This window comes from Leuciscus leuciscus (assembly GCF_965113295.1).
Source record: "Leuciscus leuciscus genome assembly, chromosome: 7".
Classification (NCBI taxonomy): domain Eukaryota; kingdom Metazoa; phylum Chordata; class Actinopteri; order Cypriniformes; family Leuciscidae; genus Leuciscus; species Leuciscus leuciscus.
This window is the reverse complement of record NC_138731.1, coordinates 30,141,209-30,156,770: the sequence shown is the minus strand read 5'-3', so window position 1 is coordinate 30,156,770 and position 15,562 is coordinate 30,141,209. Positions and strand designations below refer to the sequence as shown.

Here is a 15,562-nt window from a genome sequence, read left to right as displayed (position 1 = left end):
GATGGGGGAATTGTGTGGACGTTGTGCACAGACAGCAAACGGAGATTAAAATAGATTTCAGATATGAACACAGAACTCAGGTGATTGAGTGGCTTCGTGGGAAGGCACAGAAATCAGATAAAATATGAAAAAGTCATACTTTAATATGATTTGACCATGAAAGAAATGCTTAAAGATTGCATCTCCCTTAGCTTTGTCTTATGCATATACATATACATGGAGGAAATAAAAAGCAAAAATGTCTGGATTCCAGGGAAATTCAATTTTCCACATTTTTGCAGGAGAGTAGAAAGAGGGTAGAACGTAAAAGTGTAAATACATGGAAGCCATTTTCATTATGTTCAGAAATTCTGATATTTAATTTTGTATAAATTATTAATATATACATTCATGAAATATACATTTTTCAATTTTATTTTACAGTGCAGTTGTATTACAATAGTAATACATTTATGTCTTATAAATAATAATAAAGATATTATTATATATTATAAATTATATATAAATTATTATATTATATATATGTATATAGCATAATCCCCTCAGAGCTATCAGGACTATGAAAGAGTTTCAGTAGATAAAGTATGTAAAAAAAAAACTAAAAAAACTTAGATTAGTAAATAAATACTGTTCAAATTTAATGCCCTAAATGTTGTGGCAATTTTTCCTCCGTGTGGTATAGAAAATTGTGCTGTAACAAAGTTAGAAATTCCAGTATTGTGACAACACTAGTCAGTATGAACAACTAGTTTTCACAACTAGCAAAAATTGTCATCTGTCAGAATAAACATTTGTATATTTACTGAATACAGTATGGGCGGGTGGTGGACAGTTGTTAAAGGAACCGTATGTAAGATTGTGGCCAAAACTGGTACTGCAATCACTTTCAAATGACTGTAGAGCGATGTATCCCCTCCCCCTCCCCCCTGACTCGAGGTTGCCAGATAGGCTGGCTTTTTTTATCCGACACGTTTGTAGCTGCAGCTGTGGTAACTAGAGCAGAGCTGGCAACCCGGATGCCGAAACGCTACTGACTTCGTGATTGGTAGATAGGTGGAGGGTGGAGCATCAAGCCAAAACACAACATGACAACATCAACATCAGTTGAGGGCTGCAACTTCACTTTTAAATGACAATATCCTGTCCGGACTACTGTTGTCAGTGATATAAGTATTTGAAATGAACATGATTTCTTAATGTCTAGTGAGTGACATATCAGGGCCATTTTATGATTAATTGAAATACATTTCTTACATGCCTTTAAGGTGTTCTGAGTGTGTTAAAATCAATCATATTATTGAAAAGTTCTTATGTTACTGAGGTATTCTGAGTGATACTATGTGGTCAGTATGAACAACTAGATTTGTACATTTCGGAATAAAATGGGTTGTGGGTGGTTGCTATTCCGAGTGTTCTTTTGATTTGTTGCTATGTGGTTGCCAAGGTATTCTGAGTGGTGTTTTAAAGCAATAAGCCCCAAGAGTTTGGTTTGGTTTACAGTGCTTTTGGAATAAGAGACGTTGTTAGGCACGATGCAGAGCGGAAACAGTTATACCTGGCGAGGTTTCATACAATAAACACACAGCAAGTGACAAAATTTTTAATATTTATTGATATATAATAATAATTCAAGCTATGTAGTTCCTTAGCAATATTCAGCAGAATGATTGACAAGCAACACAAAGATGCAGTGGCACAGTAATACTTATGTAATGAGATCTCAGGTGTGTTTATAGAGTATTTTACAACGCTCAGCCAATCATAAACAAGGACCGAAACTATCCATTTTATAAAGTATGTTAAAAATCATTAGCATAATAAATGTTGTTAATCACTCACTACGGTATTCTTGTTGTTTTTAGTGTGTTGCTGTGTGGTTGCTAGGTGGACTAGTCCAGGACAAACTAAAATGTCTGTAGTATTGTTTAATGTAAGTGTATATTTAAAAAAAAATGTAAACAGGTTTTTCAAACTCACCCTTTATAGACCTTATTCAGAGCAGCGCCATGACATGTATGAAAGCGAGGCTGTGAGGGATAGACTTGCTATGTTTTCAGTGGCATCCGTGGTAAGAAGTATAAAACTCCTTGATCACTTATAATTTTCCACAGCTCATACTATCTGGGTTTTTTCGTCTACTGAAATTTCTTGGAAAGCTATTTTTGCAGTGTTTCGTCAGCAGAACAATTCAAAAACACATTAAATAACAGTACAAGCCACTGAAGAGATGTACTATATGTCTATCCCTCGCCTCGCTCTCATTCCCGTTAAAAATCAAAGATTGCGCTGCTTTGAATAAGGTCTATAGTTCGTAGTCCTACCCCAAATTCAGTAGTTAATGTCGTGCCACTCAAACTAACAGAGCAATGTTTGACAGCATCAACGTGTTTACCCTCTTCAGGAAGTCAGCCTACTGGGTTTTAACATTGACAAAATTACACACTTCACCTTTAAATCCTGTGCTTGGCGGAAAAGCAAATGCAGGTCTGTACATGGGTAGCTGATGGTTGTATGTTGCCAGTATGACATGTGAGGTTTCTCTCTGTGTCTCCGTCAGGCTGGAGAGGAAGATGACAGCCCTCAACCCAGTGCTGTTCCTTCTCTGCGGTGTCTCTGTGTCTCTGACTCTGAAGGTGGTGTCAAAGAGAGGCTCAGGTATGTCCAATTTCTGTCTTTCTATCTCTCTCATTACTCACAGAGGGCTTGCTCTTCGCATTAACGTGTAACATCAAATATTATTTCATGCCATAATGAAAGCTGCTATGCTAAACCGCTCTCATGGGCCATGTGACTGTACATATTAAAGCATAATTTAATGCAGCATTGATGGTGAAGGTCATTTTTGTGTGCTGAGACAGTGTGTGTGTGTGCGCTTTCCTTTACGCGCAAGTAGGCATGTACATAATCACCAAACTGCACACACACACACACACACACACACACACAAATGGGAACACATGTAAACACACACACAATTTGCAACAGGGAACAGGTTGGGAAGAGAGCAGTGCCAGCCCATCTGTCAGAGGTGATACTCTAATGTGTGTGTGTGTGTGTGTGTGTGTGAGGGAGGGTGTGTGGGTGTGGGTGTTTAAGGGAGCGAGAAAGTGTGTGTGTGTGTGTGTGTGTGTGTGTGTGTGTGTATGACTGACTGGGAAAAAGAGCCCAAAATGTGAGCCAAGACCACCATGTTCTCCAGATAATTAGGTGCAGGGAGGTGTTATGAGTTCAGCTGCAGTTTGATGTTCCCCAGGACCAAAATTTGTATTTCCAGATACCTAATTTTTCTCCTGGAGCATAATGACAACACAAAAAAGAGTTACTCAATTACTGAAACTCAATGCGTTCACTGAAAATAATAAAAAAATATGAACCCTATTTCAGTGTTGGCTAAAGGAACAGTTATTATATACAGTCTGATGGAAACTGGCTGAAGTCCTTTGAGGACAGCTTCAGTACCTTGGCATAAAGTCAGCATGAAATGACATTCGCAACCCATTATACTTCAGTAAGTATCCGCATTTCCGATTGAAACAGGATATTCAAGCGGAAAAAAATGTAGAATGGGAGTTGATGTTATTTGTAAGGACTTGATTGGATCGTGAAAAGTGGACGTTACATACCAGAATAGAGCCAGATCTTAAGAATGCTTGTATGCTAAAACAGTACTTAAATAGCTATTTGGTTATTGGTTGGGTTATCCAATTCAATCCAACATTATACAAAAGCCTGCCAAGTAGGCATAAAATGGAAATCCCTGTAACACCCTATAATTCCTAAATGCATGTTAATGATATTATTAAGAACAATTTGTCCATGCATGTTTATTTTCTTTTTTTTTTTGACTTCATAATTTTTATGTAAAATGTCATAGCTCGATCTTCTTCTCTGGTGACGTATATGCTGGACCTATCTAATTATTTCGTCCGCTTAAACGTCCCTGCTCCATATTTCTTTTTTTTTTCTTTCAGTAATCCATTTCACTCTGATATAAGTCACAATATAAAATAATTTCCGTTACATCCTTTACTTCGGTCAAGTTTTTATTTATGTTGCAGTGGTTGTCTTGGACTTAAATTGGCACATTACTACCCTAAAACAAGTTTCGGTTACCGATCGCATTTTTAAAACGTGTTATTCGCAGTCAGCCATGATTCATTTGTTCCATTAAGGTTATCTGATAATAAAAGGGTTACCGAGATAACGAGCAGTATTTGGCCACCATATGTAGAATAAAACTGTTTTGTTATAGGCTAATGACATCACATGTGAGTGTACATTTAAAACATGTTTCGCAAGTACTATTCATTTCTGCCCGTGTAAAACTTTTTTTAATGAGCACAATATTACCGAATGCAACTTTAAGAGTGTCTGTTTTGATTTCATGCTGAATTTAAAAAGCATGTTTCAGAGCACAGTCATCTTAAGAGAACGCACTTCAATGCAGCCTTGAAAAGACACTTGAAATGCACACATTTGAGATCACGTAAAGCACAGCCTTACAGAGACTTTTGACCATGGGGGTGTTGAAGGTACAGTACTTAAAGGTTTTTTTGAAGGAAGTCTAGAATTACAGTGGTGCTGGACTGCCACCAACCGCTGTGCGATGAAAGCATGCTGGATGTAATGTCTAGTACAAAGATGTACTCAAATGTGTACGTGCTGGCTTTCCTCTTTTAGGAATGTCTGAGGACAACATCTGTGGCTTGCTGTTGATTACCACAAATAATTTTGCTGCGCTCCTCCGTGAAAAAAAGAAAGAAAGAATGTATAATAAATAATACACTGACAGTAGAAACCAGGCAAACAGCAGCCCAGCGAACAAACATTTGAAAATCACACTATATTTACATAATTGAGTATGTTCTACATAAACTTTTGATTCTTCATTTAAATTAAACATGGTTACTTTCGCTTGGTATCCCACAATGCAATGTGCTCAACTTTCATTTGCCTTCCATTGTGAAAAATATTGGCTCATTATTTGATCGCAAAAGTGAATCCACTCCGTGAAGTACACATGCACCGAAGTGAGGTCATGTGACAGTTGCATACAGCATGCTGTTTCACATACTTAAAAAGATCAGTATGCAATATACAGTACATAATACTCTATGCAGTATGCAGTAAATCCATTCTGAGCAACTGTTAGAAACTGCACTCACAGGAGTTTCATCGCTTATGCATGACCAGAAGTTCATCCACCCGGAAAAGTAGTCCCACCTCAACAGGATGATTCAGACAACTTTACAACTTCGGTAACGCACAGAATTCAAATAACAGTTTTAATAAAAGCACAAGCTTTATATTTTTGTCCAAGGACGAAGGCCGAAAGTAGCCTGGAATATTCCTTTAATGAAATCAGGAAGTTTGTTGAAACCAACAAGAGAGTTTTATTGGAATTTGTGTGTGCTCAGTGATGCTTCTGACTGTATTGTGGCAGAATCAACGCTTCAAAGACACTATTAAATGTCAGACACATCAACATCACTCTCCATGCTGAAGATGAAATAATAACTCTTTTCTTTTCCATCTGATCATCTCAGCAGAGGCCCAAGGCATGGCCCAAACATCAGTATGTGTGTGTGTGTGTGTGTGTGTGTGTGTTCGTGACTTTGAGCGACACAAACACACATCTCATCAGCTCAGCGTGCATTCCTCTTGATGTGTTTTAAAGGACTTCACAGCTGTAATTGAACAGGGCCATGTTCTGATTGGTTATGAAATTTCAAACTATAATTGTCTTGCATTATGGATTATGAAGATTTGAGTGCAGATTCATGAAAAGAGATTTGAGAAATGAGGGGGAAAATGTCATCCTTAGATAAGAGGAGGGATGCTTCTTCTCTAAAGAAATTATTTAAGTTGATTTGAAGCCAATTCAATGGTGCATTTTTTATAAGATATTTGCGTGTATTATTCATATTAGGCTTGTGAAAAGAACATTGGTCATTTCAAGGAAGGGTAAGACCTCATCAAACAAACATACCTTGCAAATGGACTTTAGTCAGGGAAGACATCATGGCAAATTTGACGTGAATAAAACCAAGGCTGTGAGGGCCAAAAGTGCAGTCTGTGTAATGGGTTGTACTGTCTTAAGTGATATAAAATTTTCACAAACCAACCCATAACATAACAATTTTGGAGTTTTTTCTGTACACTAGAATTTTTAAAAAGCCATATTTTATTGACTAACAGCAATACAACCCATTTCACAGACTGTAAATGAATTCCTCACAGCCTTTTTTTTATTAGAATAAAAATAAATATTGCATCTGTCCTTACTAGTTCCCTCCTCACAAATGCTTTGTTGTAGTTATCTGTGAAATGTAGAAGATTAAATGGTGCGTTCAAGTCCTCCTGAAAAGTTGGGAAGTCATAAATTCAGCTACTCAAAATTTGTGACCGAAATAGCAATGCTGTTTTATTAGCACAGCTCCGATGGCACGTTTCGACTGTGTCAGCGTCAATTTCGTGCACACAACGTGGATAAACTAAAACTGCTGTGAACTGTATGGACGCTAGGGCTAGAGATTGACAATATCGATTTCTTGTTGTCTTATTTGATCAAAAATAAAAATGTCTTTTTGGTTCTTTTTAATTTGGCGTGACACCTATAGTGCCTCAGTTCAAGTGACAGAACGGATCAAGCGCACAGTAACCGATCATCTTTTTCTCGTTACTATTAATCATAGCATGAATGAACGTCACAGGCATGTTGAAAGAAACTACAACTTACCAAAATGTATCATGTCTCATGTAATCGCTCAGTCAGTGTATCAACCAGGGAAAGACGTCAATAAAACAGCTTGTAAACAATATGTCACTAATGTTACATTTACCTCAAAGCCATTTAATAACCATAAACTTGTTAGTTAACTAGAAACAAATAACTTGAGAGTAGTATTTTGATAAATATGCTCTGTATTACATTTACATATTCATTATATTTTTTACTTAACCTGTTAGTGATGTCTTCATTATTTCATTTGATGTATAGTTTGATTAAATCTGACATGAAAACAAGTTATTACACTTAATTCTTGATTAAATGTTTATATTTTACCAATAAATTAGAATAGATACATCAGGTGCGTTCAAATCATTTTGGTCAGAGTACCTTTTCTGCAAAAAATACAGCAAGGTTATTAACTCTACTTCTACTAAATTAAGAATAAACAATGTGCATCAGGTGCTTTGTTTTTATTCAATGAAGGTGCTGTAAACTGAATCATTTATTCTATTGTAATTGTGCAATATCGTTTTTTTTTTACATGCAACTTCGCTAGATTTACTAGTCAACTACAGATGCTGCATCCATTGTGTCCGCCTTGTTTGCTCAATGACACACCCCGAACTTGAGAACTCGACGATCAAAGAAAATACTGGTTTCCCACTCGCAATTATAATCTTTCCAACATGACTTGAATGCAACCAAAAGGTAATTTTCATAACTTTGCTGCCTCTTTGGTTTGTTGCACCAGTCATCCTCACCTTATACTGACATCTAGTGATGTGGATGCAGCATCACACAAAATGCAAATGTTGTCAGTTACTGATGCTAGTCAGTGTATAAATATATTCAAAATCAGCCTATTATGGAGACTACCGAGATGAGGCTTGTAGTATCTCAGCATGGCATTCCCCATGAGGTGACCTGCGCCATGTAGAATAAAACAGCTTTTATTAAGCTAATAATAAGACTTGATCAGGGTTGCCAACTCTCACGCATTCGGTGCGAGACACACACTTTTCAGGCTCTGTCTCACGCTCTCACGCTGCCCAAGTAAATCTCACGAGAAGCTAACGTGCTGCGCCAATGTCTCTCCTTTGGCGTATGACATCAATTTGAAAGCTGTGCTTTTGAGTCGCTCTCACAGTATTTTGATGTCATGCGCCATTCGGCCTGCGCAGTGCCGCATGAAGCTGAAGACAAGTATTGACAAGGTATGGGTTTTAATTTAACCAATGAAGACCTGCGATCTTGATTGGACCAGTCTGTACCAATCACAAGGTCACTTTATATAAGCTGCTAACCCCCACCTGCGCAACAATCACCGAAGATGTTCAGGCGGCATTGTGAAGCGTAGTATTTGTGCGCACAAAATCAAATGAATTGTATTGCAAGCTTATGAATTGAAATCGCAAAATTTGTGTCAAGCACTAACAAAAACAGTAGGCTACCAGTTAATATATGTGTAAACATTATGGGCCCTATTTTAACGATCTGAAACGCAAGTATCAAACGCGAAACGCAAGTAACTTCGTGGGCGGATCTTGGGCGCTGTTGCTATTATACCGGCGGGATAAATGACTCTTGCGCCCGACGCAAATCTAAAATGGGTTGGTCTGAAGTAGCTACATTACTCTTAGGTGTGGTTTGGGCGTGACGTGAAATAAACCAATCAGAGCGACAACTCACATTCCCTTTAAGAGCAGGCGCGTTTGTTCCATGGCGGGTTGCTATTATAACGGCGGATTTGCCAGGCGCACGCCAGGAGCGGTTCACAGCCGAGGAGACCGAAGTTCTCGTCAGGGCCGTTAAACACAGAGAAGTGACATTGTATGGGGATGGGAGAAACCCACCCAAATAAGCTTCGGTTAAACAGGCGTATAATAATTTTGGTAAATGTGTAAGCTAAATTTATGCCTATTTTTTCACATCTTCATGGACACCACAATGATTTCCCTCATGTGGAATATTTTTCCTTGTAATTATGTATGGTTTGCAAAAATGACAATTGCTGCATCTGTGTGTAGATGAGAGAAGCAAAGTGTATGCGCGTTGTGCACACGCTACATTATGGCCAAGCATGCGCCCTTAAAATAGCTTCTGAACTCGCCACTGAATTTAGACTAGGTTTTTCCTGGTCTGTGATGGAATTGTTTTCTGAAACTGCAAAATAGCACCAGAGAACATTTGCGCCGGAACACGCCTCTTTTCGCTGAACCGCCCCCGGGAGCGCAAGTTCACTCCCTAATTTACCGACATGCGTCTGCCGAGAGAAAAGTCAGCTGTGCGTCGGGTGCAAAATAGGAATGATACATGCATCGGTGTACAAAGTCAATTGCGCTGGGTGCAAGATAGGGCCCTATATGTAAACATTGCAATGTGTTGTCACTAAACTTAATGAAATTCTGTTTAGTTACCAAATGTTTTGTCAATCACAATATACTTATTGTGATGCAAGGCTTTTGTGGGGTGGGGTGGGGGAGGGGGGTTGCCTCTTTTGTTTTTTACAACCCCTCCTCCCACCTTACGTAATTCTCACTCCTAGCTAAACTCAATAATTGGCAACCCTGCTTGATGTAAAGAAAAAGTTATTTTGATATGTACATCTTGCACATGTAAAAAAAAATAATGAGGGGAACTTTAAGGGTTAAGGGGTGATATAGCATGTGTATAGTATGCACAAACACATGAAAGCACACTCAAAGTGTCAGTTTGTCCTGTCTCATTAAGCACACTAGTTCGCTTCGCTCTCTCTCAATCTATGTCTTGTTTTTTAAATGCTAATGATGGATTAGCCCGTGCTCTGGCCTCAGGATTTTCTCTCTTTATTCCCATGTTTGTTTCAGTTCTCTCTCTCAGGTCTCTTTTCTCCTGCTGTCATGTTACTGCGACCCATGGACCCTCTCTCATAATGAGAGGCCCAAATGAAAGGGTTCTAACGACAGAAAAGACTTCAATCCCTCTTTTCTCCATCTTAGTCGACTGAATTTTTTCCATTATTCCCCTCCGAGCTGTGAGAAAATCGCTCTCTCCCATTGGTTAACAGGCCACCTGCTCGCCCAGCGAACCTGCTCGACCTCCGTCGCCATGCCAAGCCAGAGGCGGAGGTGAGATGAGAGGTATGGGAAAAGATCAGGGACGAACAGTCGTGCTATTGTCCAACAGAGACCTGCTCGAGGTTAGCGGAAACTCGGAAAGGTCAGTACACGGTCGAGGAAAGGTCAAAACAAGGGGCGGGGAGGAAGACGCCCGGTCGGCACGGTGCGTCGTCATGGAAATGTCCTCAATTTGCCTGTTGCATTCTGACTAAGACAAATTAGAGGCGGACAAAGCGTTTTTTTTGCGATCGTTGATCCGAGAGAGTGGTAAACTCCATGGGAACAGTAAATAAGAGCTGCAGTGCATTGTGGGAGATTAAAATCACTTGTTTGGCCCAAAACACATCAGCTTAGAAATATGGGGTACATAATGAGTTTATATGAATATACCTACTCAAAACAGCTATAACCATAAAGCACGTGAAGCAAAGGAGCCCCGTTCCACCTCTTCCTCTCGCTCTCTCTCTTTCTGTCTCTACAGAGAGCAGTAGGAAATGGAAATGCACACTTTATGGGTCTGGGTGATTGGATTTGCATGGCGTCAAGCCAGCACAAACACACACACGCAAACACACACACACACTAAGACACAAAGTGTCTGAGAGAGCAGTGGTAACTCAAAGTCAACATGACAGTTTTACTGGGGTGCAGTTGCTCTCAGTGTCTAAAGCAAACAGCCATTTACTGTTGCACTAAATACCGACTTGCATTTGCCCTCAATATCAGAGAGAGAAATTACCGGCTCAAATTCAAGCAGGGAATGGGAAATTAGACACCAACATTCGAGTTTCCTCTTAAAAGAATGGCTGTTAATGGGCCTTTGCGTGGAAAGAGCCAATCGAGATTGTCAAAATGAATTTTAGATCCCTCCAAGCATGATTATATACCCTATCTCTCAATTGCAAATAACTGTTTCATCTTTGAAATTCTCATTCTCTCGTTTAATGGAAAACAGGACTTTTGTTCAGACCTCTTGGTTTTTCCATCCAAACTCTTGTATTTATTTCTGAATGCAGTGAATTGATCATAATTAAGGCTGAAAAGCCATTTTTACAGAAGTCTGTCATGTTCAGAAGCTCTTTCTGTTTTACTGCGGCACGCCAAACTGGCTTTAGACTCATTTCGAGGTTTCTTTTGATTGTGCATGAGAGCCTTTGGAATCCTGCACGAGTCTGTCGATTCAGCGCTAGCCCACCTGTGGCAGGATGACAGCGTGTAGGGTACTTCTGCTTTATTGCGTTTGATCAGAGGCCTTTGCCAAGTCTTATTAAGATGTTCCAGTTTAAGTAAGCGCAAGATACACTCCATATCCTTAAATGGCTCTTTGTTAAAGGAGAACATTTGAATTAAATGAGATACAATGGTTAATTTAATATTACTGTAATTGACTCCAGTGGTCGGGCATTCCATGCTAATATCACAGAGGAGGACTGCCTTCTGGTTGAAAGAGAGTGAGAGAGACGGGAGGAGAGAGTAAGAGTGACAAAGACTGTGAGTGAATGTTAGGAGACCTCCAGGGATGAGGTGACCTACAATTAGTGACAGTAACATGATAACTCAAGACCATCAGCAGTCGATTAGCATATTTCATAATTGATTACAGAATATCTTCGGAGGACGAATTCAGATTGATTCAGACCTAGTTAGGGCCAATTTGGGGGCGAATTAATGAGGAAATGAGGCTTAAGACTAGACCTGTGCTTTCTCTTTCTTTTCTGTTAGATGTTGAATTATGCAATTATGTAAATTCAAGGATGATGGCTGCAGAGGAAAACAAATTCCATAACAAATATTAATTCCAAGTCACCATGATGGAGGAGATGTGTTCAGTCCAGTTAGATGATTGTTCTTATTCTTAACTCTTATGATAATAGAAAAAAATTATTTTTGTCTTATTTATACAAATACATCTCTCTAAATTTTTTCTTCCCGTGATTCTGTCATTTCAAATAGATGGAGCTCAAAGGCTCAAAAAGTTAACTTTTTATTTGAGCAATATCAATACTTTGAATATAATTATACACTGTAAAAAATTTCTAACCTCTCCAAGTCAAAATTTTCTAGTGACTGGTCACATCTAAATTTTTTAATTGGCCCAAGTGTAATTCTTGTTGCAATAGTCTGTTAACATTGGCTCAATGAGAAATAATACGTCAGACTAATTGAAAAATTTAGATGTGACCAGTCACTAGAAATTTTTGACTTGGGGATGTAATTTTTTTTACAGTGTAGCAGCACTTTTTTGAGTCATATAGGTAATAATCATATAGGTTTGGAACAACATGATGGTGAGTAAATTATGACAGAATTATTCTTTTTACGCTAAATATTCCTTTAAGAATACATTTTGTTGCATTCGATTTTCTTTTTCTTACATGTAGCCATTTTATTCTAGTGTGAAACGCCAATCTGATGTGCTAATCATGACCTCTCTGCTTGGAAATGTGTCTGTAGTTATGGAAACTCTGTTGTGAAGCATTTTAACAAGGTTCTTATCTAAGCAACAGAAACCCACTTAAACTAATTCTCCACCTCCATCCACCCAACCCCCCACACACACTCACAGCTCCCTTGAAGATGAGTGATTCCCTCAAATTTAAGAAACAAGTGCACAGAGAAAATTGCAAGTATGATTATCAAGTAAGATTATCTCTTTTTATCTACCCCTATATTCTATTTTCAATGCATTTAATTCATTTGCTCTCATGCATCATCTCAACGACAGATGTAATAATATAAAGAACTAGATTTTTCCATCCATGCTGGAAACATGCCAGGACATCACTATTCAGTTGGTTCTGGATAATTTGCTAGGTGTTTAGTCAAAAGTTTCTATAACATTATGGTCTCTAAATATAACTTAGTGTCTTCCTTTATTGTAAATCTATGTTTTTTTTTTATTAATACATGTATTCATATTCATAAAGTCTAGTTGCTTAGAAAAAATATTAGGTAATAGCATACCTCAATAATCTGCACAATTCATGCAGCAAAGATGGTGCAGGATGAGTTGCGTGCCAAAGTTGAATAGTTATGAAGTTGAATAGTGCTAATGCTAAGTATGAGCAATATTAATAGCGATTCAAGCTTAAGCCATTACAACTAGCATTATCAGTAACAGCAACATCAACATGTTTTATTTTCCCCTTCACATTTGTTGTCATCTTCCCCCTTTAATCTTTCCTCACAGGTAAATGCAGTCATGCATTGTTGTGACCAGGGAATACCACTGTCATTGGGTTCTATATGCGCTTTCATTTGTGTGTGTGTGTGTGTGTGTGTGTGTGTTTGTGTGTGTGTGTGTGTGTGCGTGCGCATTATATTTCCCATGGGGACTGTAGAGGGGAGAGAAGGAGAGGGAGTTGTTTGATCTTTAACAGGATTATTCATCCTCTTTCCCTTTTATTTATTTAATATCCTTCCTTTATGCGCAAAGCATCTGGGCAGCATTTAAAACATTAAACCACACACATCTCACTAGAGGCCCATGTGCTTTGTTTTGTGTCTTGTGCATTTGTGGTGTGTGTGGAGGCGGAATTCCTTGACCTGACAGTCCTGTAGCATGATCAATACTGCGTTAAATTACACACAAGTCTGCAAGTCACACATTTTCAAATCCTCCTCTTGCTTTAAAATCTCTCATTCGCCCTCGGACATACACGTGCGCACACACATGAATGTACATACACGGGTCAGCCCTAGAACTGCAATTTGAACTGACTAGATGTTTGCACAGTACATGCTGTACGTCATCATGATTTAATTAATGGAAATGTCAGCAGTTCTTTTTTTTTTTTTAAGGAAAGGGGAATCTTACGGATTCTGTAGAAGTTAAGTGCTTTTGACAGAATCTCTGAAATGCTGTTGGATACCACAGACATTTATTTAGATTTAAAAATGTAGTAATGCATTACAATGCAATTCTATGGAGAAGGATATTTTAGAAGGTCTAACAGTCAAAATATGTAGTACTTCTATGCATTTTCTTTACTATAATTTTGTTATTTGCGTTTTAAAATAGTTTAAATCAGCCTTTTCACAATGATTTACTACTCGCTATAGCTAGTCATTGACAGAGAAACATCAATCTAGAAAGGATTTTATTGTACAAACAACTGGAAACAATTGTTTTATAGTCAAAATCTGAATGTTAAAGTGCTTTATATTATTTATTTATTTTACATGCAATAATGTTTGTTATTTGAGCTTTAAACGAGTTTAACTTTTCACCCTGTTTTAGGAGATGAACTTCTGGTTATGGTCTGCTGATGTAAGGCCTGTGGGTGGATTGTTTTCTATGCAAACAGTCTCTTTCTTTTATTGTTGGATGTGTTAACATATTTCATATTTAATTATTGTGCCTATATTTTAAAACACTGTAGCCTATATTTTAGCATTTTGTTCTGGTGAAGTGCCTTACATCGTAGACTTCAGTTTTAAGTGCATTGTTTGCACATTTCATAACTTTCTATTTCACAATACCCCCTTTCACACAGTAATCCTTTACCGTAATAGCCGATTACCATAATGACTTTACCGGTAAAAACAAATAATAAAAGCACAAATATGCTGTTCACACAAGCAACGGCGTTCTGGCCATTCTACCGGTATCTACACCAAATTACCGGTAAATTCTATGATGTCAGTCATTAGGGGTGTGACGAGATCTTGAGACTAAAATTTGACCCTGGATCACAAAATATTTATAGTCTATGGGCCCTATCTTGCACCCAGCGCAAGTGACTTTGTACACCGATGCATGTATCATTCCTATTTTGCACCCGCGCAAAGCGGACTTTTCCCTCCACAGAAGCACGTCGGTAAGTTAGTGGGACACTTGCGCTCGCGGGGGCGGTTCAGCGCAAAGAGGAGACGTGTTCCGGCGCAAACGTTCCTTCATGCTATTTTGCAGGTTTAGAAAACAATTGCGCCACTAACCAGGAAAAAATAGTTTAAAGTCAGTGGCGCGTTGCGCATGTTATTCATATGCTATTTTAAGGGCGCATGCTTGGCCATAATCAATGTAGCGTGTGCACAACGCACATACACTTTGATTCTCTCATCTACACAGAAGCAGCAGTTTTCATTTTTGCAAATCATACATTATTACGATAGATAGATAGATAGATAGATAGATAGATAGATAGATAGATAGATAGATAGACAATTTATTATAAAACATCTAGCTTACACATTTACCCAAATTATCATACGCCTGTTTAACCGAAGTTAATTTTGGTGGGTTTCTCCATTTCAAAATGTAACTTCTCTCTTTTACGGCCGTGACGAGAGCGTTGCTCTCCTTGGCTGTGAACCGCTCCTGGCGCGCGCCTGGCAAATGCACCGTTACAATAGCAATCCGCTATGGAAAAAGCGCGTCTGCTCTTAAAGGGAATGTGAGATGACGCTCTGATTGGTTTATTTCACGTTACGCCCAAACCACACCTATGAATAATGAAGCTACTTCAGACCAACCCCTTTTTGATTTGCGCCTGGTGCAAGAGGCATTTATCCCGCCGGTATAATAGCAACAGCGCCGAGACCCGCCCACAAAGTTACTTGCGCTTTGCGCTTGACACTTGCTTTTCAGATCGTTAAAATAGGGCCCAAAATTTGTGGCAATAACTATGGGTCAAAAATACCGAAATGCCAAAAATCATTCATGTTCCATGAAGATATTTTGTAAATTTCCTAACGTAAATATATAAAAAGTTTATTTTTGTGAGTGAAT

The 15,562-nt window shown here is 38.5% G+C and overlaps 1 protein-coding gene across 2 annotated transcripts in view; it reads left to right on the top strand.

Annotated features, from left to right (window-relative positions):
* Positions 1–15,562, top strand: part of il1rapl1a (interleukin 1 receptor accessory protein-like 1a) — an 86,520-nt gene that overhangs the window by 10,816 nt on the left and 60,142 nt on the right. For both annotated transcript variants that reach the window (XM_082175259.1, XM_082175258.1), the window contains exon 2: positions 2,558–2,655. In XM_082175259.1, the coding sequence (XP_082031385.1) occupies positions 2,571–2,655 (85 nt within the window). In that variant the 5' untranslated portion in view covers positions 2,558–2,570. The remainder of the gene's footprint in view (positions 1–2,557; positions 2,656–15,562) is intronic.